The sequence below is a fragment of the Sus scrofa genome, chromosome 7, assembly GCF_000003025.6.
Source record: "Sus scrofa isolate TJ Tabasco breed Duroc chromosome 7, Sscrofa11.1, whole genome shotgun sequence".
Taxonomy (NCBI): domain Eukaryota; kingdom Metazoa; phylum Chordata; class Mammalia; order Artiodactyla; family Suidae; genus Sus; species Sus scrofa.
Genome location: NC_010449.5, coordinates 41,830,517 through 41,854,412, shown reverse-complemented (window position 1 = coordinate 41,854,412; position 23,896 = coordinate 41,830,517). Strand labels below are relative to the sequence as shown.

The 23,896-nt window shown below is 44.9% G+C and overlaps 1 protein-coding gene across 7 annotated transcripts in view; it reads left to right on the top strand.

Moving 5' to 3' along the window:
- The window catches only part of ADGRF1 (G protein-coupled receptor 110), a 47,445-nt gene continuing 24,132 nt past the window's right edge, over positions 584-23,896 (top strand). Inside the window, exons 1-6 of one of the 7 annotated variants that reach the window (XM_021098135.1) lie at positions 584-865; positions 15,673-15,743; positions 16,933-17,086; positions 20,014-20,071; positions 20,820-20,969; positions 22,869-23,042. In XM_021098135.1, coding sequence (XP_020953794.1) covers positions 16,967-17,086; positions 20,014-20,071; positions 20,820-20,969; positions 22,869-23,042 — 502 coding nt within the window. In that variant the 5' untranslated portion in view covers positions 584-865; positions 15,673-15,743; positions 16,933-16,966. Of the gene's footprint in view, positions 866-15,672; positions 15,744-16,932; positions 17,087-20,013; positions 20,072-20,819; positions 20,970-22,128; positions 22,165-22,868; positions 23,043-23,896 lie in introns of those variants that run through there. The other 6 variants (XM_021098133.1, XM_021098132.1, XM_021098134.1 and 3 more) reach the window with 6 other exon arrangements.

Below are 23,896 nucleotides of genomic sequence, written 5' to 3'. Positions count from 1 at the left end.
CCACAGCAATGCCAGATCCAAGCCTCATCTGCGACCTACACCACAGCTCATGGAACACCAGATCCTTAACCCGCTGAGCGAGGCCAGGGATTGAATCCGCAACCTCAGGGTTCCTGGTTGAATTTGTTTCCGCTGCGCCATGACGGGAACTCCTAGCTCTAGGTTTTCTAAGGACAAAGCACATACTGAAAACATTCACCACGGGCATATACACCGTGGCTCTCTTTTGCCAGCCCCGGTCCACAGTGTTCCTCCCAGAAATCTCCGGTGCCTTTATCTGGGAAAGTAGCTGGTTGATTCTTTAGTCTTGAGCGAGAAAGTCAGAAGAAGAAAAATAATATCTACCGCTCCCCACACCCCACTGGAAAGATCCCCCCTTCTCCCCCCACCCAAAACCTATGCATGAAGGGCCGAGTTCCTTCCACTTTATGGGGTGTGACACCCATGGTCCCAAAGCTGGATGTGAAAACCCAGCAGAGTGACACTGTGTAACAGGTGAATTGCATCCAGAAGTATCCTGCCTCCCCTTAGAGCATTTTTCTCCCATTTTCCTTCTGTGATTTCTGTCTGCGGGGAGAATCACTGGGCTCTGAAGTTCTTCCTCTTACCAGGCCTGATAGGGGCTCTAAGTGGGAGGGAATGTCAACAGAAAGGTATTGTCTCTTCCTTCTGGGAGGGGTGTGTTCTGGGCTTGTCTGCCTGCAGGGCTGTAACCTGCAGCAGGAATCAGTGGCCTGGTACACCGGCCAGCGCGCTGCTGTGGCTCAGATCCTACACTCTTTCGAACAGAACCAGAAGTGACTGAGGCAGGAGGACGCCAGGCACAGGGCTCCCCGGGACTGTGACCTGAAGCGAGGAATCCCAGGTAAGCCCCACAGCTGGGACTTCATGCCTTAGAACTGCCCTGCTGTCATTCTTCCTGCATGTTCATCTGGGAATATTTCTCCCCTCCCCACGGGGAAAACTCTGATTTCAATAGCCCATGTCCTGCCAAAGGTGAACTAAAGGAGCAGAAGGTGGAAAAAACAACCTGCAGATATGACGGCGTTCAGCTTCTTAGTAACTGTATACATTGAGCTGATTATATGAGTCTTGAACTTGAGGTTTTCTGACTCAAAGCACACCCTTCTCTCTACTGATCACAACACAGGATCCCTTATTCTTGGGGTGTGACTGGGAGGGGTATTGGCTGGAAGAAAAGAGACACCACCAGGGATTACTGGGTAAAAATCTCAATCGTGTAATACATTAGCCTCAGCAATCCCTTGAGAGAAAAATACACTCGAGAAGATCAAGTTTATTTTCACTTTGAGATGAATTTGTTTAAGCTTTGCCCTACTTGGTATATGTCCGGGAAGTACTTCCTAATTTAACTCCTTCCCTAGACTGAAAAAATCCAAAAATTGACCCTCCTAATCATTTCCTCTGCTCCCTCCCCCAAATAAATATAAAGCGACACAGTGTATTTTCTGACCAGCCTTGAAAATGTGTCATTTTCCTTTTCCTTTTTCTTCTTTTTCATGAAGAATCCATTTATGCAAACCTGCTAGTCTACATAATTCACCCATGCCAGAGACTACATGATGGGAATTTACTGAAGGAGGAATGAGAAGAAGGTCAGGGTGGGGAGGGGGGAAAAATGATGGCTTTGACGTATCCATGGAGACATCCATTAAATCAAACTGGGTAATAATAAGACACGTAGGTTGCAGATTACAGAGAGAAGGGAAGTAATAAAAACAGATAAAGATACCTTCCATAATTTAGCAGACTATTAGCATAAGCCTTTTGTTAAACTGCTGCTTATTATCTGTAACCATAACCCACATTTAAAAAGATCATGTTATGTGGCCACATATAGTGCTGTATTCAACCATTAATAAGTGGTATGACCTTGAACAAACTATTTAGCTTTTCTTGTTCTGGTTTCTTCCTTTGCAAAACTGTAGCAATGAGCATGAAGCCTTAAAACGTACTTAAAATGTACTCATGTTGAATCTTAGGAGCTTGACTTGCAAACACTCTGATTTCAGTTTCATGACCACGGTTGATGTAAATTATTGCTGACATGCCTCATAGGGACAAATGTCTTGCTTCTCTGAAAAGACAGTGTATTTCTTTATTCCTTTTAAAAAGCAGAGACAGGGGTCTCATCGCAGGGTCTATCTCTTGCTGTGCCGAGTGTTTGGTGAACAGCACACTTAGGCATCCATGTGCCCTCTGATTCCACAGTTAAAGGGATATCCTCCTAGGAAAAGTCAGGGAAGACATTTAATCAAACTAGGGTGTGAATGGAGTTCCCTTGTGACACAGCAGGTTAAGGACCTGGTGTTCTCACTGCAGGGGCTCGGGTTGCTATGGGGGCAAAAGTTTGATCCCTGGTCCAGGAACCTCCACAAGCTGTGGGTGCTGCCAAACAAACACCCACCAAACTAGGGTGTGAGTGACAGTTTTTAGCTCTTCCATCAGGAGCAAGTGGAAACTGGAAGAAGCAAGAGGCTCCCAGGAATGGAAGGGCATGGACAGTGGCAGAGCTGTTTCCCCAGAGCGAATGCCTCAGAAAGTGGAGGAGGGACATTGAATTCACAGTTTTGCTTAAGGACACTCTTTATGAAACCATGTTCCACCCAGTCTAAACATACATCTTCCCAACTTTCAAAATATCCTGCCTTGTTCTCCTTCTGAAGTCCTTTGGCAGGGAATCCCCATTGTTCTGCAGACAGTGTTTGAGCGGAGACGTGCTCATGTTAATGTCAAGTCTCCATCATCCTGGACTGGAAACACTTTCTTTCTTTCTTTTTGTCTTTTTAGGGCCACACTCGCGGCATATGGAGGTTCCCAGGCTAGGGGTCTAATCGGAGCTGTTGCTGCCGGACCTACGCCAGAGCCACAGCAACGCCAGATCCGAGCTGCATCTGCCACCTACACCACAGCTCACAGCAATGCTGGATCCTTAACCCACTGAGTGAGGCCAGGGATCAAACCCGCAACCTCATGGTTCCTAGTCAGATTCGTTTCCACTGAGCCACAACAGGAACTCCGGGAAACACTTTCTTGATAGCTGTAAAAATAATTAGAACCCTGGAGAGCTGGTGCAAAAGACTAGAGCACCTCCTTTCTCCTAGGCACAGCTGGTTCTAGCCACGGCTGCAGTACCTGAAACCAGAGGAAGCTGGGGTATGGGTAGCTCTCACTGCACCCTCTCCCCAGCAAGCCACAGACCATCTCAGAGGGCTCTGGTCCAACAGTAGATGCAGATCTGGGCTCTGGCATGTTGAGAATGAAACTGCATAAAATTAGTAAGTGTGAAATTGTCCTGGCATTTCCTAGAGTTATAGTAAATTTCCCGTGCGCAGTCAGTTGAATAAATAAAATGCAAAGAGGTTCACAGCCATGAGGCACGTAGGTCTAAAAAATGTGCCAAATATAGTTAAATCTTGTTGATGAGGATTACCTGGTCCCCACGGTGTCTCTGGGACCTCAATGCAAGTGTCAGTTTTTAAGAGGCCCGCATACCATGGAAATTCTAGAGTCTTTTGTTTTGTTTTGTTTTAAAGGTAGTCTTTCCAAATAAGACTTTAAATAAAGGCTTGGCAATAATTTCCTTATCATTTGCTTTTCTCATAAGATAACATTTTAAAAAATCTGATCATTAAGTGTTTGTGTATTATTTGGGGATAAGCAGGCGTTTACTATAAACTTGTATGGTGTTAGGACAGCTTGTCACGGAACAGATTCACACCTGCAAAGTTTTGGGTAAAGAGACTTTGTATGAATCAGATTATACTTTCCATGAAAACCTTTCACACTTGTGTTTGTACTTTAACCTAATTTCGCTTGAAGACATTCCTATGCTTAATCTGTTAAGAGAATCAGGCTAATTTATTTATTTATTTAGTTAGTTAGTTAGTTTTTGCTTTTCAGAGCCGCATGTGGCTGCATGTGGAAGTTCCCAGGCTAGGGGTCTGATCAGAGCTGCAGCTGCACCCTACAGCACACAGCACAGCAACAGGGGATCTGAGTCTATGTGTTCGACTTACAGCACTGCCGGATTCCTGACCCATTGAAAGAAGCCAGGGATCAAACACTTCAATGTTGTTGACCAAGATCCCAATTAAACAAGTAACTAGCAAATGAAAAAATAGAAGTAAAGAAATATTTAGATACTAATAGCAGTAGAATTTTTAAAAATTGGGTTTAGAGTTCCTGTAATGGTGCAGTGGAAACAAATCCAACTAGGAACCATGAGGTTGCGGGTTTGATCCCTGGCCTCGCTCAGTGGGTTAAGGATCCAGCATTGCCGTGAGCTGTGGTGTAGGTTGAAGATGTGGCTTGGATCTGGCACTGCTGTGGCTGTGGTGTAGGACGGCAGCTATAGTTCTGATTCGACCCCTAGCCTGGGAAACTCCATATGCCACAGGTGCAGCCCTAAAAAGCAAATAAACAAACAAAAAATTAGGTTAGAAATAGAATAGTAGTAGAATTTAAAAATATTTAGGATAGAATTTTATTATGTGACAATGTGCACCTTAAAATTGATAAGAATTATCAAGAAGGTCTTGACAAAGAGTGGTTTAGTCAAGAAACATGGTTGGGATAACTGGTTATTCCTCTGAAGGAAAATGAAATTAAACCCCTATTTTATATCAAAGCCTAAAATAACTCCAGAAAGATTGAAGATTTAAATGTATATAACAGGAGTTCCCGTTGTGGCTTAGTGGTTAACTAATCTGACTAGGAACCATGACATTGCAGGTTCAGTCCCTGGTCTCGCTCAGTGGGTTAAGGATCCAGCATTGCCGTGAGCAGTGGTGTAGGTTGCAGATATGGCTTGGATCCCGGGTTGATATGGCTGTGGTGTAGGCCGGCAGCTACAGCTCTGATTGGACGCCTAATCTGGGAACCTCCATGTGCCACAGGTGCAGTCCTACAAAAGACCAAAAAAAAAAAAAAAAAAGATAAAAATAAAATAAAATAAAATAAATGTACTATAACAGGAGTTTCTGCTGTGGCGCAATAGGATCAGCAGCATCTCTGCAGCACCAGGACACAGGTTCAATCCCCAGCCAGGCACAGCGGGTTAAAAGATCCAGCCATTGCTGCAGCAGTGGTGTGGGTCAGATCTGATCCCTGGCCCAGAAACTCCTATACCTTGGGGTGGCCAAAAAAGAAAAAAAAAATGTATGTAACAAACCAATGAACTAATTCACTTAAAGAAGTATCTTAAAAAATTTAAAAATTAAAAACTAAAAAAAAGTGTTAGAAGAAAATATAGGAGGATATTTTTTCAATCTTGTTATAGAAAAAAAAATTCTTAGCATGACCGCAAATTTAAAACCCACAATGGAAAATATTGACAGATGTGATTCCATGAACATTTAAACCTTTGTGCCAAATGGGACAACATAAAAAGTTAAAAAACCAAATTATTGGTTTGTTATTTATAACACGTGTGACAAAGAGCTGATATCTATGCTTTACGATGGGCTCCTAGGAGCAGTTCTCACGAAAAAGATGAACACTCCAGTAGAAACACTTAGGATAATGACTTAAATAGTCAAGGCAGGAAAAAAAATACATAAATGGCCAATAAACATCTGAAAAAATGCTTAATCTTATTAATACTCAAAGGCACAAAAATTAAAACAATTAGATCAAAATTTCCTTAACAGGTGGGAAAGCATTAAAAAGATACTGGGGAGTTCCCATCATGGCTCAGTGGTTAACAACCGACTAGTAACCATGAGGCTTCGGGTTGGATCCCTGGCTTCGCTCAGTGGGTTAAGGATCCAGTGTTGCTGTGAGCTGGGGTGTAGGTCGAAGACATGGCTTGGATCCCACATTGCTGTAGCTGTGGTGTAGGCTGGAAGCTGTAGCTCCAATTTAGCCCCTAGCCTGGGAACCTCCATGGGCCATGGGCGCGGCCCTAAAAAGACAAAAGATACACACACACACAAAGATATTGGTGCCAATGTGATGAAATAAGCATTTCTACGTCTAACCAGAGACTGTAAATGGGTACAAACTAGGGCGGTCATCTGGCTATGTCTATCAAAACTCAAAATGTAATAACCTGGAATTAAGAATGCACAAGAGCATATATGTGTATATGACTGGGTCACTATGCTATACAGAAGAAATGGACAAACATTGTAAATCAACTATACTCTAATAAAAATAAAATAAAATAGGGGGTTCCTATTGTGGTCCAGCAAGTAATGAACCTGACTGGTGTCCATGAGGACATGGATTCTATCCCTGGCCTTGCTCGGTGGGTTAAGGATCCAGCATGGCCATGAGCCGTGATGTAGGTTGCAGATGCAGCTTGGATCTGGCATTGCTGTGGCTGTGGCATAGGCCAGAAGCTACAGCTCTGATTTGATCCCTAGCCTGGGAACTTGCATGTGGTGCAGCCCTAAAAAAAAAAAAAAAAAAAAAAAAAGGATCAGTGGCGTCTCTGCAAGGCCAGGATGCAGGTTCAATCCCTGGCTCTTAGCGCAATGGGTTAGGTTAGATGATCTGGTCTGAACTTGCCTTGCCGCAGCTGTGGTGTAGGTCACAACTGTGGCTCAAATCTGATCCCTGGCCTGAGAACTGCATAGGTTGCAGAGTGGGGGACACACACACACACACACACACACACAAGAAAAAAGTTAATAAAAGGAACATTTGAGGCAGATTGTAGGAGTCCAAATAACAAACTTAACACAACGTGTTTGTTTTTCATCTGCAGAGAATGTGAAGCCTGGAAGTTTTTTGAAAATGGATTGACATGATATTTGCAGGACAGGTGAAATGTCAGGCAATCAATTTTATTTCTAGAAAAATCATTTGGGAACGATGATTGAAAAACCTTCTTTTGCTCAAGGAAATTGTGATGAAAATACTCTTTATATGCCTAGGGAAACTTAAAGAATGACCAAACTGTTTTTTGATAGGTTCAAAACAAGGTTTGTGAGTGTTAGCATTGAGTTAAAGTCAGATATTGTTTTACTCTTATTTATTTATTTGTTTGTTTGTCTTCTGTGTTTTTAGAGCCACACCCACAGTATATGGAGATTCCCAGGCTAGGGGTTGAATCAGAGTTACAGCTGCCGGTCTACATCACAGCCACTGCAACACAGGATCTGAGCAGCACCTGCGACCTACACCACAGCTCACAGCAATGACGGATCCTTAACTCACTGAGCAAGGCCAGGGATTGAACCCACGTCCTCATGGATGCTAGTCGGGTTTGTTAACCACTGAGCCATGAAGGCAACTCCTTGTTTTACTCTTATTTAAAAATAGATCCTGCAAGAATAGCTTGTGACATTTTTGTTTGTTTTTTTAGGGCTGCACCAGTGGCATATGGAGTTTCCCAGGCCAGGGGTCCAGTCGGAGCTGTAGCTGCTGGCCTACGCCACAGCCACAGCAACTCAGGATCCCAGCCGAGGCTGCAACCTACACCACAGCTCACGGCAATGCTGGATCCTTAACCCACTGAGCAAGGCCAGGGATGGAATACACAACCTCATGCTTCCTAGTCGAATTTGTTTGCACTGTGCCACGACGGGGAACTCCTGACATCTTTCATCAGATTTTGCATGGGTGAAGACCCCACGAAGCCTCTTCCGTATGTTCTCTCCAGTAGGCTTGATGGGTTGTGTTTTCACCCTTGAAGAGCTGAGCTTCCTTCGACACTGGTTACACTCACATGTTTAGGAGGATCGTTCAGAAACCTACATTCTTTTTCCTGGACAAAGAGAGCTTAATTGTCAGGAACTCCCCTGGGGATCAAATTAACAGTCATGATTTTATTAAAATCATGGTCCGAGCAAACAAAATAAACTGGGCCCATCGCCCAAGAGAAATATTGGGTTCTTTGGGGAGAGAAATTTAAGGAAAGAGTTGAAAACTTCTTTTCATTGAGGATTTGGGTTTACCTTTCTCATTTTACACAAGTGTGAAACCAAAATCCTTCCCACTTAATCGAGTCACTACATAGAAAAGCATTTTGTGGATTAGAATTCTTCTTCTTCCTTCTTGTGTTAACCCTCCCCTCCCTTGAGTGCTCTTCAGGTACTTTTGCAAGCGGGCCAAGAGGAAGCTCAAATTCTCTGGGTTATAGTGATTGGAAGTAAGCAACGTCACCTGGGGAAGATGGGCAATGATGCCCTGGGGATTCCAGGAAGGCTGCGACCCCATTGCTAAGTCTTGGCCGTCACAAAGGGCTTGGCACCTTCTCTGGAATGACACTTATCATCCTGGTCATAACTGCTGCTCTACAGAGCCATGAGTGACAGGAGAACATCTCCAGTTACAGGGGGTGGAAAAGAGCCAAACCATGAGGCTGGCTGTCAGGCTTTTTACAACAGAATTGAGCTGGACTTATCTGTGGGAAATGAACTCTACCAGGACACCTGAAGATGTATTGGGTGACAAGCCAAGACCGACAAAGCATCTTGTATCTCTACTAAGATACAAAGCAGAGATAGTTGAATGTAAAAAACCAGAATCAGAGTTCCTGTCATGGTGCAGCAGAAACGAATCCGACTAGGAACCATGAGGTTGAGGGTTCAATCCCTGACCTTGTTCAGTGGGTTAAGGATCCGTGAGCAGTGGCATCTTTTTATTTGCTGTAAGAACATAACCAGGCATGTCTATACAGTCCGTTGTGCAAAAAAAAAATTTTTTTTACAAGCAACACTGAACATCTAGATCTGTACATTTGCTCAATTAAAAAATTAGCAAAGGCTGAAAAGTTTCAGACGCGGCTCGGATCCCATGTTTCTGTGGCTGTGGCATAGGCCAGCAGCTGTAGCTCCAATTAGACCCCTAGCCTGGGAATCTCCATATGCCACAGATGCAGCCCTAAAAGGACAAAAAGACTAAATAAATAAATAAATAACCAGAATCTTTGGGAGGAGGGAGCAGACAGTTGTGCTAGGCTGACTGCACCAGCAATAGGAGAAAGGCTCTTGAGTTGAAGTTCCACTTCGAAGCAAAGCACACAGGGCTTCATAAAAATGCGTCTCAATTTTTGGATGACAAAAGAGGTTTACAATCTGGACTCTGAAGGGAGAGCAATCGAAGGAAACATCAGAGAGTTTAAATAGGGACCTTGTCACAGAGAGACCCCATCAACCCAGCTGTTGTTTTCAAAAGTGGGTCTAGGCCCATCCATGCTGCTGCAAATGGCATTATAATTCATTCTTTTTTATGACTGAGTAGTATTCCATTGTGTATATATATACCACATCTTCCTAGAGATGGTCATACTAAGTGAAGTAAGTCAGACAGAGAAAGATAAATATCTCATGATATCACTTATATGCGGAATCTAAAAAAATGATAGAAATGCATTTATTTACGAAACAAAAACAGACTCACAGACTTTGAAAACAAACTTATGGTTACCAAAGGGCAGTGAGGGAGAGGGATAAATTGGGAAGTTTGGGATTAACATATATACACTACCATACTTAAAACAGATAACCAACAAGGACTTACTTATAATGCGGGGGAATCTCCTCCATATTCTGTGATAACCTACATGGGAAAAGAATCCGAAAAAGAATGGATATATATTATGTATAAGTAGTTCACTTTGCCGTACACCTGAAACTAATACAAAATCATAAAGCAACTACCCTCCAATAAAAAATAATTTTTTTTTCAAAAAAAAGTGCTTCTGATCACAGCATTTGGATCTTTTCCAGGTGGGTGGAGCTACGGTGCTAAACACCTTGCCTGCCTGTGTTGTGACCAGCCTGTGCCCGGCACGGTGCCTGGGATATATGAGGCTCTCACATAGTGATTGAACGAATTAGAGTTGAACAGGGCTGGTAAAATGTCCAGGAAAGGGATGACTGAGCTGGGTCTTTCCTTCTGTCTCTTCCAGCCTCCTAACTCCAGAGTTCTTTAAAAACATACCACTCTTCTCAACCTGAGGACTTCATTCTTAGTTCTCATCTCAAAATCGTTCAGGAATGATACTAATCAGTACAAGGAGGAAATGGGAATAGAGTCCAGTAAAAAATGTTATCCTGGAGTTCCCGTCATGGCTCAGTGGTTAACGAATCTGATTAGCATCCATGAGGACACAGGTTCGATCCCTGGCCTTGCTCAGTGGGTTCAGGATCTGGTGTGGCCATGAGCTGTGGTGTAGGTTGCAGATGTGGCTCAGATCCTGCGTTGCTGTGGCTCTGGTGTAGGCTGGTAGCTATAGCTCTGATTGGACCCTGGCCTGGGAACCTCCATATGCCATGGGTGCAGCCCTAAAACAAAAAAAAAATTTCATCCTTCCAGGATCAGATATAATGGCTGGCAGACACTAATGAAAAGAACAACTAAATAAATAATATATAAATAGAAACTGGAAAATAAGCATATGATAATGGAATTTGAATGTGAATGGATCTGAGTGTGCCTTATTGTACAGCTTACATTAAAGAAGAGGTAATAGTCCAACAAGTTTTTTTGTTTGTTTGTTTTTGTTTTGTTTTGTTTGTTTGTTACGCTTTTTAGGGCCGAATTCACAGCATATGGAGTTCCCGGGCTAGGGGTCTAATCGGAGCTGTAGCCACCAGCATACACCTAAGCCACAGCAACGTCAGATCCGAGCTGTGTCTGCGACCTACACCACAGCTCATGGCAATGCTGGATCCTTAACCCATTAAGCAAGGCCAGGGGGAGTTCCCGTCATGGCGCAGTGGTTAACGAATCCGACTAGGAACCATGAGGTTGCGGGTTCGGTCCCTGCCCTTGCTCAGTGGGTTAACGATCCGGCGTTGCCGTGAGCTGTGGTGTAGGTCACAGATGTGGCTCGGATCCTGCGTTGCTGTGGCTCTGGCGTAGGCCAGTGGCTACAGCTCCGAGTCGACCCCTAGCCTTGGAACCTCCATATGCCGCGGGAGCGGCCCAAAGAAATAGCAAAAAGACAAAAAAAAAAGCAAGGCCAGGGATCAAACCCAAAACCTCACAGATTCTAGTCAGATTCGTTTCTGCTGCACCACGATGGGAACTCTGGTTTTGGGGGGGGTTTTTGTTTTTGTTTTTAACTTTCACAAATTCTAGCAGATAAGGGACAAAGCCAAGGTTAGGGTCTAATTCATCTTGGTCTTTTTCCATTAAGTTTATCCAACATTAGCGTATTCAAACATGCAAAAGTATAAAATACGTGTTTAAAACTTGACTGTGGACACATGTTTATAAAGACAGTCATTGAAATTTTGGAGTTCCTGGTAGCCTAGTGGGTTAAGGATTTGGCGTTGTCACTGCTGTGGCTTGGGTCCGATCCCTGGCCCAGGAACTTCTGCATGCCAAGGGCGTGGCTAAAAAAAAGACACCCGCTGAAATTTTAAATACCTTTGTTTTTCTTTTTATGGCCACACCTGGGGCATAGGGAAGTTCCCGGGCTAGGGGTCAAATCAGAGCTGCTGTTGGGACCTATGCCACAGCCATACCAACTTCGAATCTGAGCCGCCTGGGTGACTTATGCCGCAGCAACGCCCATCCTTAACTTACTGAGGGAGGCCAGGGATCAAACCCACATCCTTACAGAGACAATGTTGGGTCCTTAACCTGCTAAACCACAACGGGAACCCCTGAAATTTTAAATAGCTTTAAATTACGGTCCTTCCAGAAGTAGCTTATGTAGCTCATAAAATTTACCAAACCACTAAGCATTTTTCTGGATATGAAACTCATTATCTTTTCTGTTTCCCCATCTATCTTTCTACCTGTCTTCTCTACCACATCTGCCTCCTGAAACGAACACAAAGAAACTCTTCTTAAAGGACAAGGCCCAAGGATCCCCATACGAAGGCAGATCCCAAAGAAAATGTGACCAAAAACTTATAAAATTAGAATTAACATAAAACCAGGATTTTAGGATTTCCTGTCGTGGCTCAGCAGAAACGAACAAATCCAATTAGTATCCATGAGGACACAGGTTCGATCCCTGGCCTGGCTCAGTAGGTTAAGGATCCGGCATTGCCAGGAGCTGTGGTCTAGGTTGCAGATAGGGCTTGGATCCCTCGTTGCTGTGGCTGTGGTGAAGGCCGGCAGCTGTAGCTCTGCTTCCACCCCCAGCATGGGAACCTTCATGTGCCACAGGGGTGGGCCTAAAAAGACAAAAAAGAAAAAAAATAGGATTTTACAGATCCTCTGCCTGTTAACCAGTTCTCTTTGAATCATGATTTCTTTCAGATCCTAGCTGGAGAAACTCTCTCTCCGTGTATGTGTGTGTGTGTGTGTGTGTGTGTATGTGTGTGTTATGCATATGTGCACATGTGAGTCCAAGGCAGAGGCAAGGATGACAGCCCTACCGGGAATTTTATTTATAGGGCAAGAAACATAATTCCTTAAATACTGATGCCAGGAAAGTAGCCCAGAAGTTCAACTCTGCCTAAAATTAGACCGTTGCCGTAAATTCTGCAGCATGTAGGTGAGGGCAGTTCCAATTAAGCACCACTGTTGATAAGAAGACAGCTGCTGACATACATAAATGATATTTGGATCCTAAATACATAACTGGAAGGTTGGGGAGACAATAGGCGGCTGTCTCCAGAGGCGTAGCAGCAAATTCTAATGATTGTTCTCTGAACACTGAAGGACAGGGATTATCAGAAATGAATTCACTTGAATGAATTCAAGGAAGCGAGGGGGCTTCCACCGTGGCCAAGCCTTCCCACGGATACCAGGGCCCACACAGCCTTAGATCAGGCACTCCTGGCCCTCAGAGGCACAGAGCCAGGTGTGATGCAAACACACACACACACACTTACTGTGATGACAACAGCTCCTGCTCTGCGGCAAGGACACATGGATTCTGAGATTATTTAAATAATCAGGACCCCTCCCCCCCCATCTTGGAAGGAAGTGCTGAAAATACTGTGGGGTTTGCTTCCAGCGAAGGCAAGTTTAAGTAGGGTTTAAGATCACAGCTCCCTCCTCCAAAAAAAAGATCACACCTTCCCCGAAACACACACATACACACACACAGTATTTCTTGGCATCCCCATGCTGAGACTCTGCTTTGAGTCAGATAACTCAGTTCTTTTCACTATCTCAAAGCTGGGCTGCTTTGGAACATGGGAGCACTTTTTTTTTCTTTTCTTTTCTTTACTTTTTTTTTTCCTAGGGCCACACCTGGGGCATATGAAAGTTCCCAGGCTAGGGGCCAAATTGGAGCTGCAGCTGCCGGCCTACACCACAGCCACAGCAACACGAGATCCAAGCTGCATCTGGGACCTATCACAACTCGTGGGAATGCCAGATCCTCAACCCACTAAGACCAGGGATCCAACCAGCATCCTTATGAATGCTAGTCGGGTTCGTAACCCAGTAAGCCACAACGGAAACTCTTTTGTTTGATAAGTTAATTTGACTCAGAATTGAGGTCAAATTCTGACACAATCCAACAGTAACTATAAGAACTGAGGGTAAGATTTATGGCTAATATTAGTAGCTATCAATAGTTGAGGCTTGCCCCCTGCCAAGCATGACTCTGGTGACTCTATATGCAATTACTCATTCAATTCTCTGAAATTCGATACCACTTCCCCCATCTTCTAGGTGAGCCAACTGGGACATAGGAAGCCTAAGAAAATGTCAAAGGACCTCCAGTTGGTAAATGTCAAAACCAGGACCTGAATCCTGGGCCATCCAACCACAGAGCCTGTTTTGACTCGAGCACCTCAAAATATCATTTTCCTGCCTTTGACTAGTCACATCCAGGATGTCCAGTTAAATCCAAATTTCAGAAAAAACAACAGCAATTCTGGGGAATGAATAGTGTCCCAAATAGTGTGTGGCCCATACTAACACTAAACAATTTTTCGTTATTTATCTGGAAGTCAGTCTTTTAACCCTGAGGGAGCTGAAGGCATCAAGCAAGCAAAGAAAAAAAATCGATACGTTTGAGGTTGGGTCCCAAACCCCAAAGGAGAATCACAAATCACAGTATTAGCCCTAGTGCGAACTCTTTTTTCCTCTCCTGGTACCAGTTTAGAATAACAGTTCTAAACGCTGCCTGGATATCAGCCCACTTGGGATGTTTATTTATTTATTTATTTATTTATTTATTTAGTGTATGTACGTGTGTGTCTCTTTTTTTTTTTTTTTTTTTTGGCTGCACCCACAGCATATGGAGGTTCCCGGGCTAGGGGTCAAATTGGAGCTATACCTGCCGGCCTACACCACAGCCACAGCAATGCTGGATCCTTAACCCAGTGAGCGAGGCCATGGATAGAACCTGCGTCCTTAGGGATGCTAGTCAGATTCGTTTCCTCTGAGCCTTGACGGGAACTCCACTTGGGATGTTTTAATCATGCACATGGCTGGGCCTGGGCTGCCTGAGATTTAATAGGTTTGGGCTGGGATGGGGTTGTCTGTATTCTCAAATGAGCCCCGAAATATTTCCTTTCCTCCTTCCCCACCCCTTCTCCTTCTTTGTCATAGAAGATGGACTATGGACCAGTGACTGGGAATCACTGGTCTGAAAGCCATGATAATGAGTTACTATTTCTAGCAAGTCCAAGGAGACAGTCCAGAATCCACCCTGGAGATTGGGAGGAAGAGATAAGGAGAGGATGAGCCAGTTTCCTCTCAATGCCCGGGGCTCTGGCCCTGGCCTGCTGGCATTGGGTTGCAGCCTCAGGCTGCATGGGACAAAGGTTTTTTGGAAAGAGAGAGAGATGCAGAGAAAGAGCCAGGTAAGGACCAGGCCTCCCGTTTGGAACCAGGACCTGGCACAAGGGGGAGGGCAGGTCCCATCCATGTCCACGCAAACCCAGACAGTTATGCTCTAGGAGCACCCGAACCACAGAGCACGGCCCTCGTGGTACGCAGGGATTCACATTACAAATTCCCTGGAAGGGGAGAAAAAGTGGGAAAGAGGCTTGGAGGGGCACAAGCTCCATCGGCGACGTGGCTCCCTCTAGGAGGGTCCTGGGAGATCCATCCAGCAGGTTGCGGCCGCTTATGAGGAAGGAGGGAGGGAGGAAGAAAAAAGGGAGAAAGGAAGGGAGGGAGGAAGGAAAGAAGGAAAAACAAGTAGAAAACATCCAACAGCAGAAGGAAAGAATTAAGTTCTGTTTCATGAAACTGTTCAGTTATTTTACATAAATAAAATTTTCATTAAATGTATCTACATATGTATATGTTTTATGTGTACATGTGTATATTCTATGTATACATGGATACACCACACACACACACACACACACACACACACATATATATATACACACACACATATGCTTTATTATGTGTGTATGTCTATATAAAACTCGGGCTATAAAATTCTTTTCTTTTTATGGCATCAAAAACTTTTGAAAAGCACCACTCCAGAAACAAATAACTTTCAGAAAGCAGAAAGCACAGGCCAGAAGGAACAGATCTCAGAGCAGATAATCTTGGAGAAACTAGATCGAGGCAAATGATCTGGAGCCCAGGCTGCTGCCCAAAGCAGATTAGAGTCTTGACAGTCAGGAAGGGGTGGGGGTGGGGGGGTGAGCAGGGAGAGGAGAAGTCCCTCAGGGGACAAAGCACATACAAAGGGGACCTGTCTCGTGGCTTATTTTTCCTGCTTCTCCAGAAAGCCCTAGAAAGAGTCCCCACTGACCCAGAGGCCACCTCTGTGGGAGTCGTGACCATGTCTCTAATATCTTTTTTCTTATGGATCAGAGAGCAGAGCTGCGGCAGCACTGTTGGGATGGCCGGGTGCTTGTGAAGTTCACGTGCATCCAGGGAGCCAGGTAAGGGCCTGAGAGCCAACCCTGGGTTTCTGCGCTGCTGCCTGGGCACTTATTCCAGGGGATGGGTATCAAGTTTGGGAATCATAGCTTTTCATCTTTTCCTATGGAGATAGAAAGGGAAAGGAAATTTTATGACCATGACTATGTGCTAAGTTTTGTCACAATTATCCTGAGATAACCATGACCTTGAGGACAATTTGTGGCTAATTTCCTTAACTATGAAGAAGGAAATTTGCTGGATTCTTTCATTATTGTTTTTACATTGAAACACTGGGATTCTGTCTTTATAGTAATGGTTCTAGGGTCCTTGGTTATTTGAATGCTTATCTTTACGGACGAGAAAAGAAAACCTCAATGATATAAAGGGCTGAAGGTTAAATACACCCAGTTGCAAATTTATTTATTTATTTATTTATTTATTGTCTTTTGTTGTTGTTGTTGCTATTTCTTGGGCCGCTCCCACGGCATATGGAGGTTCCCAGGCTAGGGGTCGAATCGGAGCTGTAGCCACCGGCCTACGCCAGAGCCACAGCAACGCGGGATCCGAGCCGCGTCTGCAACCTACACCACAGCTCACAGCAACGCCGGATCGTTAACCCACTGAGCAAGGGCAGGGACCGAACCCGCAACCTCATGGTTCCTAGTCAGATTCGTTAACCACTGCGCCACGACGGGAACTCCTAGTTGCAAATTTAAATCATGACTCAATAGTCTCTGTTGAGTCAAGAAGAGAATTTTGGAGATATTTTGTAGTAAGTTCATGGAGATGGAAATTCACTACTTCTTCAACGGGAGTGCAAGTGATGGTGTCACAGGTGGAAAAATAACCAAACTTTCAGAGTTTCTGATGAGACCAGTAAAGTTTTACCCTTATGGGAATTTTATTTTATTTTATTTTATTTTTGCTTTTTAGGGCCACACCCACAGCATGTGGAGGTTCCCAGGCCAGGGGATGACTCGGAGCTGCAGCTGCTGGCCTATGCCAGAGCCACAGCAACGCGGGATCTGAGCCACGTTTGCGACCTACACCACAGCTCACGGCAATGCCAGATCCTTACCCCACTGAGTGAGGACGGGGATCAAAGCTGCAACCTCATGGTTCCTTTTCGGATTCGTTTCTGCCTCGCCATAACGAGAACTCCATTGTGGAAATTTTTAAATTTTGGCTTGACCTGTTTTTGTGCCTCAGCCTCGCATGGGACATACCTGTCCAGTCTTAGACTATGAATCCAGCTGCTTATGTTCCATCCAGGACCAGGAGGGGCCAGCGGAAGATGAGAGTCCCCGTGCTCTTTCTCATCTCCTTTTTCACGGTCACTGAGGGCTCAGACAGCTTCCTGGGGGTGAGTTGGCTCATGTCCTATTTTCCTCTCTACCACCTCCCTGCTGTCCTCAGGCACATTTAGCCTCCATCAATCTCTGGGCAACTGAAATGACATAATTTCATAGACCCGGATTCAGAAACACTGGGCTCTTGTCTCAACATTACCGCTATTAGCTGTGTGACCTTGGATGAGTCATTTCATCCCTTGGGGCTTAGATAGCCTGACTGCAAACCCAGAATCATAGACTAAGTCATCTTGGAGATCTCTCTCTCTACTTTTTTTTCTTTTCACTATCACACCTGCAGCATACAGAAGTTCGCAGGCTAGGGGTCGAATCAAAGCTGCAGTTGCTGGCCTACACCACAGTCACAGTAACACTAGATACGAGCCCCATGCTGGTGGCAACGCTGGATACTTAACCCACTGAGTGAGGCCTGGGATCGAACCTGCACTCTCACAGACACTATGTGGGTTTTCCCTGAACCATAATGGAAACTCTGATCTCTTCTCACTCAGCACATCGTCTCCTAGGTCTTCTCTGATGGAGAAAAGGCATAGAGATCAACTCTAGCCATCCTTGACCTCTTCCCTACCCATACTCATTTTTTTTCAATAACCATTTTTTAAAAATTGGGGTATAGTTAATTTATAGTTTATGTTCCCTTCAGGTGTACAGCTAAGTGATTCAGTTATACATACATATGTATGTATATGTATGTTCTTTTTCAGATTTTTTCCGCTATAGGTTATTACCAGACATTGCATATACTTCCCCGTGCTACACAGTAGGTCTTTGTTGTTTATCTGTTTTATATATATTAGTGTGTATATGTTAATCCCAAACTCCTAATTTATCTCCTCCACCCCACCCCTCTGGTAACCGTAAGTGTTTTTTTTATGTCTGTGAGTTCATTTCTGTTTTGTAAATTCATTCGTCTCTTTTTTTTTTTTTTTTTTTTTTTTTTAGATTCCTTAGGTGTGTTATCATAGGATATGTGTCTTTCTCTGTCTGACTTACTTAATAAAATAATCTCTAGGTCCCTCCATGTTACTGCCAATGGCGTTATTTCATTCTTTTTATGGCTAAGTAATATTCCATTGGATACATATACCACATCTTCTTTTTCCATTCATCTGTCAACAAACATTTAGGTTTCTTCCATGTCTTAGCTATTATGTAAATAGTGCTGCTATGAACATTGGGGTGCATGTATATTTTCAAATTACAGTGTTCTCCAGAAAGATGCCCAGGAGTGGGGTTATTGGATCATATGGCAACTCTATTTTTAGTTTTTTGGAGGAAACTCCATGCTCTTTTCCATAGTGGCTGCACCAATTTATATTCCCACCAACAGTGTAAGAAGGGCCCTTTTTCTTGACACTATACTTGCTTTCTCATTGTTCTCTTCTGGGGTCATGGTTTTAATGTTTTCTGCCTGCCCAAGAGTCCCAGATTTGTGTCTCCATCTCAGACCTGTCCCCTGTAGTTCACACTCACGTATCTACTATCTACTGATTTCTCCAGTTGGGTGCCCCAGAGGTCCCTCAACTTAATATGTGCGAATTTATTTTTATTTATTTTTTTGTCTTTTGTCTTTTTAGGGCCAAACCCATGGCATATGGAGATTCCCAGGCTAAGGGTCTAATCGGAGCTGTTGCTGCCGGCCTACGCCAGAGCCACAGCAATGCCAGGTCCGAGCCGCATCTGTGACCTACACCATAGCTCACGGCAACGCCAGATCCTTAACCCACTGAGCGAGGCCAGGGATCGAACCCACAACCTCATGGTTCCTAGTCAGATTTATGTCTGCTGTGCCATGACGGGAACTCCAATATGTGCAAATTTAAACTCTCATTTTTTTTTTTTTTCTCACCAAATATGCTCCTCCTTTCGCATGTCAGCAAATGGTATCACCACCTCTCCAGCTGCTTAGGCAAAACACTTATTATGCTTGACTCTTCTCATAATCCATATCTAAGTCACTGGCTCTTTTTTTTTCTGGCTTGTTTGGGGGCCTCACCCATGGTATGTGGAAGTTCCTGGGCCAGGGATCGAACTTGTGCTGCAGAAGGAACTAAGCCATAGCGGTGACAATGCCAGATCCTTAATCCATTGACCCACCAGGGAACACCTTTCTGGCTTTTTCTTTAAAATAGTTCCCTGGATTAAGGATCTGGTACAGCTGCAGCAGTGGCTGAGGTGGTAACTTTGTCTCAGGTTTGATCCCTGGCCCAGGAAGGTCCATGTTCCCCCAGGTGCAGCCAGAAGAATAAAATAAAATAAAATAAAATAAAATAAAATAAAATAAAATAAAATAAAATAAAATAAAATAAAATAAAATAATAAAACCAGAATCCAGGCCCTTGTCACCAGCTCCATGGTTCCCATCCTGATCCAACCTTCATTATCTCACGACAATCTTATTTCAATCACTTCTGAAATGCTCTTATTGCTTCTTATGCCCATTTATTCCCAATACAGCTGCAGGACTGAGCCTTCTGAAAAGTGGAGGGGAGTATGCCTTCCCTCTGTTCAGAACTCCCCGGCAGGCTCCATCCACTCAAGTAGAAGCTAAGCCCTGATTCACAGCATGGATGCATCTACAGGACCTGCCTCCCTGGATACTCTCTGACGTCACTTCCTGTCCTTCTCCTCCTCCGCTTAGCTTCGCTGGCCTTCAGGTGCCAGACCTGTTCTTATCCCAGGCAGGGTCTTTGCATGGGCTCCTCTGCCTGGAAAGTTCCTTCTCAGGGATTCTCACTTCCCCCCCTCCTTCAGGTTTGTGTTCAAAAGGTGCCTCCGTGATGCTCTCTCTTTCCCCCTCCCCATTATCCCTGGCTTGGATTTTAGATCCATGGTTTCAGTGTAATGGGAAATCCAATAAGGTCGACAAACATGACAAACCTTGCTGTAATTCTTCTTTTTTTTTTTTTCTTTTCAACAGACAGGTGATGGCATCAAAACAAAACAAGAACTCACTGTGAATAAGGAAAAGCTTCCAGGTAGGACTCCCCCCAGGAGTGTGGTCCAGAGAGCAAGGTTCACACCCCAGAGGTGCTTCTGATGGGTTGTTAAGATCTTTGACCTAGAGTTCCTGTCAGGGCTCAGCAGTTAACAAATCCGACTAGGAACCCTGAGGTTGCGGGTTCGATCCCTGGCCTTGCTCACTGGGTTAAGGCTGTGGCATTGCCGTGAGCTATGGTGTAGGTCGCAGACGCAGCTCGGATCCGGTGTTGCTGTGGCTGTGGCGTAGGCTGGCGGCTACAGCTCCGATTAGACCTCTAGCCTGGGAACCGCCATATGCCATGGGTGCAGCCCTAGAAAAGACAAAAAATAAATAAAATAAAAAATAAATAAAATAAATAAATAAATAAATAAAATAAAAGATCTTTGACCTAAACACCTTAAGTCTATAAAAGGATAATAATAGTAATTCCAACTGGCAAAATATTTGTGAGGACTCAACAGTATAATAAAGGCAGAATGTCAGGAGAGGGATGGCCAGGCTGGGTCAGAGAGCTCGGAGCAGCTGGCTTGGCAGAAGAGAGAGGAGAGACGCATCTCAGGCACACGTGGAGGGTCTGAATGCTTTGCTCCGTAGGCTCATTTATAGGTGGACTTAAATACCGAGCAGAGCAGCAGCCTGGACCCCGGGACTGAATTTGATGATTGCCCTGTGGTTCTTGGCTGTGCATTATCTCCCTCAGAGCCTGCGAAGTGAGGTCCTTGATTCCCTCTCTCTCTCTCTAGGCCCAAACCAGGAATATGAGCTGCTGCTTCAGGTGGCCTACCGCAATTCCAAGGAGAAAAGAGACGTGAAGAACTTCCTGAAGCTTCTGGAGGCTTCACCCTTGTGGTTCTCTGGGTCAATGAGGATTCTCAGAGCAAAGGCCACCACGTGTCAGTCAGTCTCTGGGGACCGGGAGTGGAGATGGGGAAGGCGGTGTTTGAGTCAGGGGAGGTTAGGTTAAGCCATGGACTCCGTCATCCCCCCAATATCTGTGGCTTGAAAGAATAAATGCTTTGAAGTCCCCTCTGTGGTACAACAGAGGCATTTCTGGAGCACTGGAACACAGGTTCGATCCTCATCCCGGCACAGTGGGTTAAAGATCCTGCATTGCTGCAGCTTCAGGGTAGGTTTCAACTGAAGATCGGATCTGATCCCTGGCTTGGGATCTCCATGTGCCACAGGGTAGCCAAAAAAGAAATGAAAAAACAAACAAACAAACAAACAAAAACAGAAGAAGAAACGCTTGCGAAAAGCATTTGCCAACAGCGCTAATGACCACAACAGTGGGGTTAGGAGAAGTTAAGTGTTTGATCTAAAGCAAAAGTTCTCAGAGTGTGGCGCCCCACCCATAGTAGCTGCAGCATCAAGAAGCTTAAAAGAGGAGTTCCCGTCCTGGCGAAGCAGAAATGAAGCCGACTAGGAACCATGAGGTTGCAGGTTCGATCCCTGGCCCCACTCAGTGGGCTAAGGATCTGGAATTGCTGTGAGCTGTGGTGTAGGCCAGCAGCTACAGCTCCAATTTGACGCCTAGCCTGGGAACCTCCATATGCCACAGGTGTAGCCCTCAAAAGACAAAAGACCAAAAAAAAAGCTTAAAAGAAATGCATATCCCTGGCTCTATCCCAGACTTACTGAATCATAAACTTTCCCCAGAAGGTTCTAACACATGGTAAAGCTTGAGAACCATTTTACTATACACCATTGTGCATATTTTCATAACAGTATCTGGTGACTTTGCCCCATTTTTTTTTCCTATGAAAAAAGAAAAATTTTTCAGTGGGGGTTTTAGGTCAAATAGAAGGAAATGAGCATACAGGACTAGCTAATGACATTTTTCATTTTTCTTAAAAAAGGGTCTCTCTTGAGGTTCCTGTTGTGGTTCAATGACTTAAGGACCCAACTTTGTCTCAGTGAGGATGCAGGTTTGATCCCTGGCCTCATTCAATGGGTTAATGATCTGGCATTGCCATGAGCTTTGATGTAGTTTGCAGATGAGGCTCAGATCCCACGTTGCTGTGGCTGTGGTGTAGGCCTCAGCGGCAACTCTGATTCAACCTCAAGCCAGGGAACTTCCATATGCTGCAGGTGAGTCTGTAAAAACAAGCAAATAAACAAACAAACAAAAAGATCTCTATGCCTTTGCCATATTGCTAACAGGGCCCATGTCGGGTGATGCTGGGTGGATGGGAGCCTCTGATAAGACAGTGGACAAATATTCTCTAGAACCCTTTAAATAACTCAGGAGTTAATGTCCCTTCTTCTGCTTCTGTCTCCATTCTCTATCTACTGGGCATACATCTTTCGTTCGGATGCTGGCCCCAGCCATTTAATTTTTTTTTTTTTTTTTTTAAGGCTGCCCCTGTGGCATATGGAGGTTCCCAAGTTGAGGGTCTAATCAGAGCTGCCGCTGCCAGTCTTACGCCACAGCAGTTTGGGATCCGAGCCAAGTCTGCAACCTACACCACAGCTCACAGCAACGCTGGATCCTTAACCCACTGAGCAAGGCCAAGGATCGAACCTGCTTCCTCATGGATGCTAGTCGGGTTTGTAACCCACTGAGCCACACCGGGAACTCCTTATTTTTATGTTTGCTGGGTTTCTGATTCCAACCTCCGTATCTCCTAAGCAGGACATTTTTTTTAACCTCAAACACACTTCCATCTTGGTTTCATCCTTCTCGCTTTTGGCGAGAGAGATACTTGCAGCCTTCGGTTCAGGTTCTATGTCAGAGCCAAAGATGAGGACTCAGTCACAGCCAATTTATTGACCAAGCTCTGTTTTTCGCGCAGACTGTGCCAACCAGAACGGGGTCCTGCGCTGTGCCTGTGAAGACGGCTACGTCTGGTTTCCTCCCTCGTGCCTCGACCCCCAGAACTGCCACCTTCAGGGGGCAGGATCGCTCCAGAGCTGTGACTGTCATCTCAACAACCTCACCCACAGTGTCAATTTCTGCGAGAGAACAAGTAAGCGCGGAAGGATACCAAGAGCGGCTTCTAGGCGGGGGCATAGGTGACAGAGGGACCTCTCCGTCTGCGTCCCGGTGTTTCTGTTTGCCTCCCAGTGGAGAGCTGGTGTTTCCAGGGAGAGCAAAGGGCAGAGATCCCTGCTAGGCTTGGCTGGACACGTGACAGCTTCATAAATGCAGAGGATTGAGAAATACAGGTTAATGTTGGAGCGTCAGTTCAACCAAGAGGTACACCAGCTCACCTCTATAATTCTACGGTTCTTTTGAAATTTAGGAAGATTCCCTGAAATTCCAAGTAGGGAGAGAGCTTGTATACATAACATCATTTTTCTTTTTAGGGCCACACCCAGGGCAGATGAAGGTTCCCAGGCTAGGGGTCGAATTGGAGCTTCAGCCGCCAGCCTACACCACAGCCACAGCAACACGGGATCTGAGCCACATCTGTGACCTACACTACAGCTCAGGGCAATGCCAGATCCTTAACCCATTGAGTGAGGCGAGGGATTGAACCCGCATCCTCATGGATACTATTCGGGTTTCTTAACCGCGAAGCCACGATGGGAACTCCCGTCCTGTAAATAACGTTTTTCTTCCCACTTTCTTTTCACCTCTTTGGTCACCTTCAATTTCCAGAAAATAAAAGTTTGGAGCTGTGAAAGCAGGGAGGGTTACCTAGCGATCATATCGAAAGAAATGCGCTAAGACACAGCCACAGCAACGCAGGATCCAAGCCATGACTGCAACCTACCCACACAGCTCACAGAAACACCAGATCCTTAATCCACTGAATGAGGCCAGGGATCGAACTCAAATCCTCATGGATACTAGTTGGGTTCCTTACTGCTGAGCCAT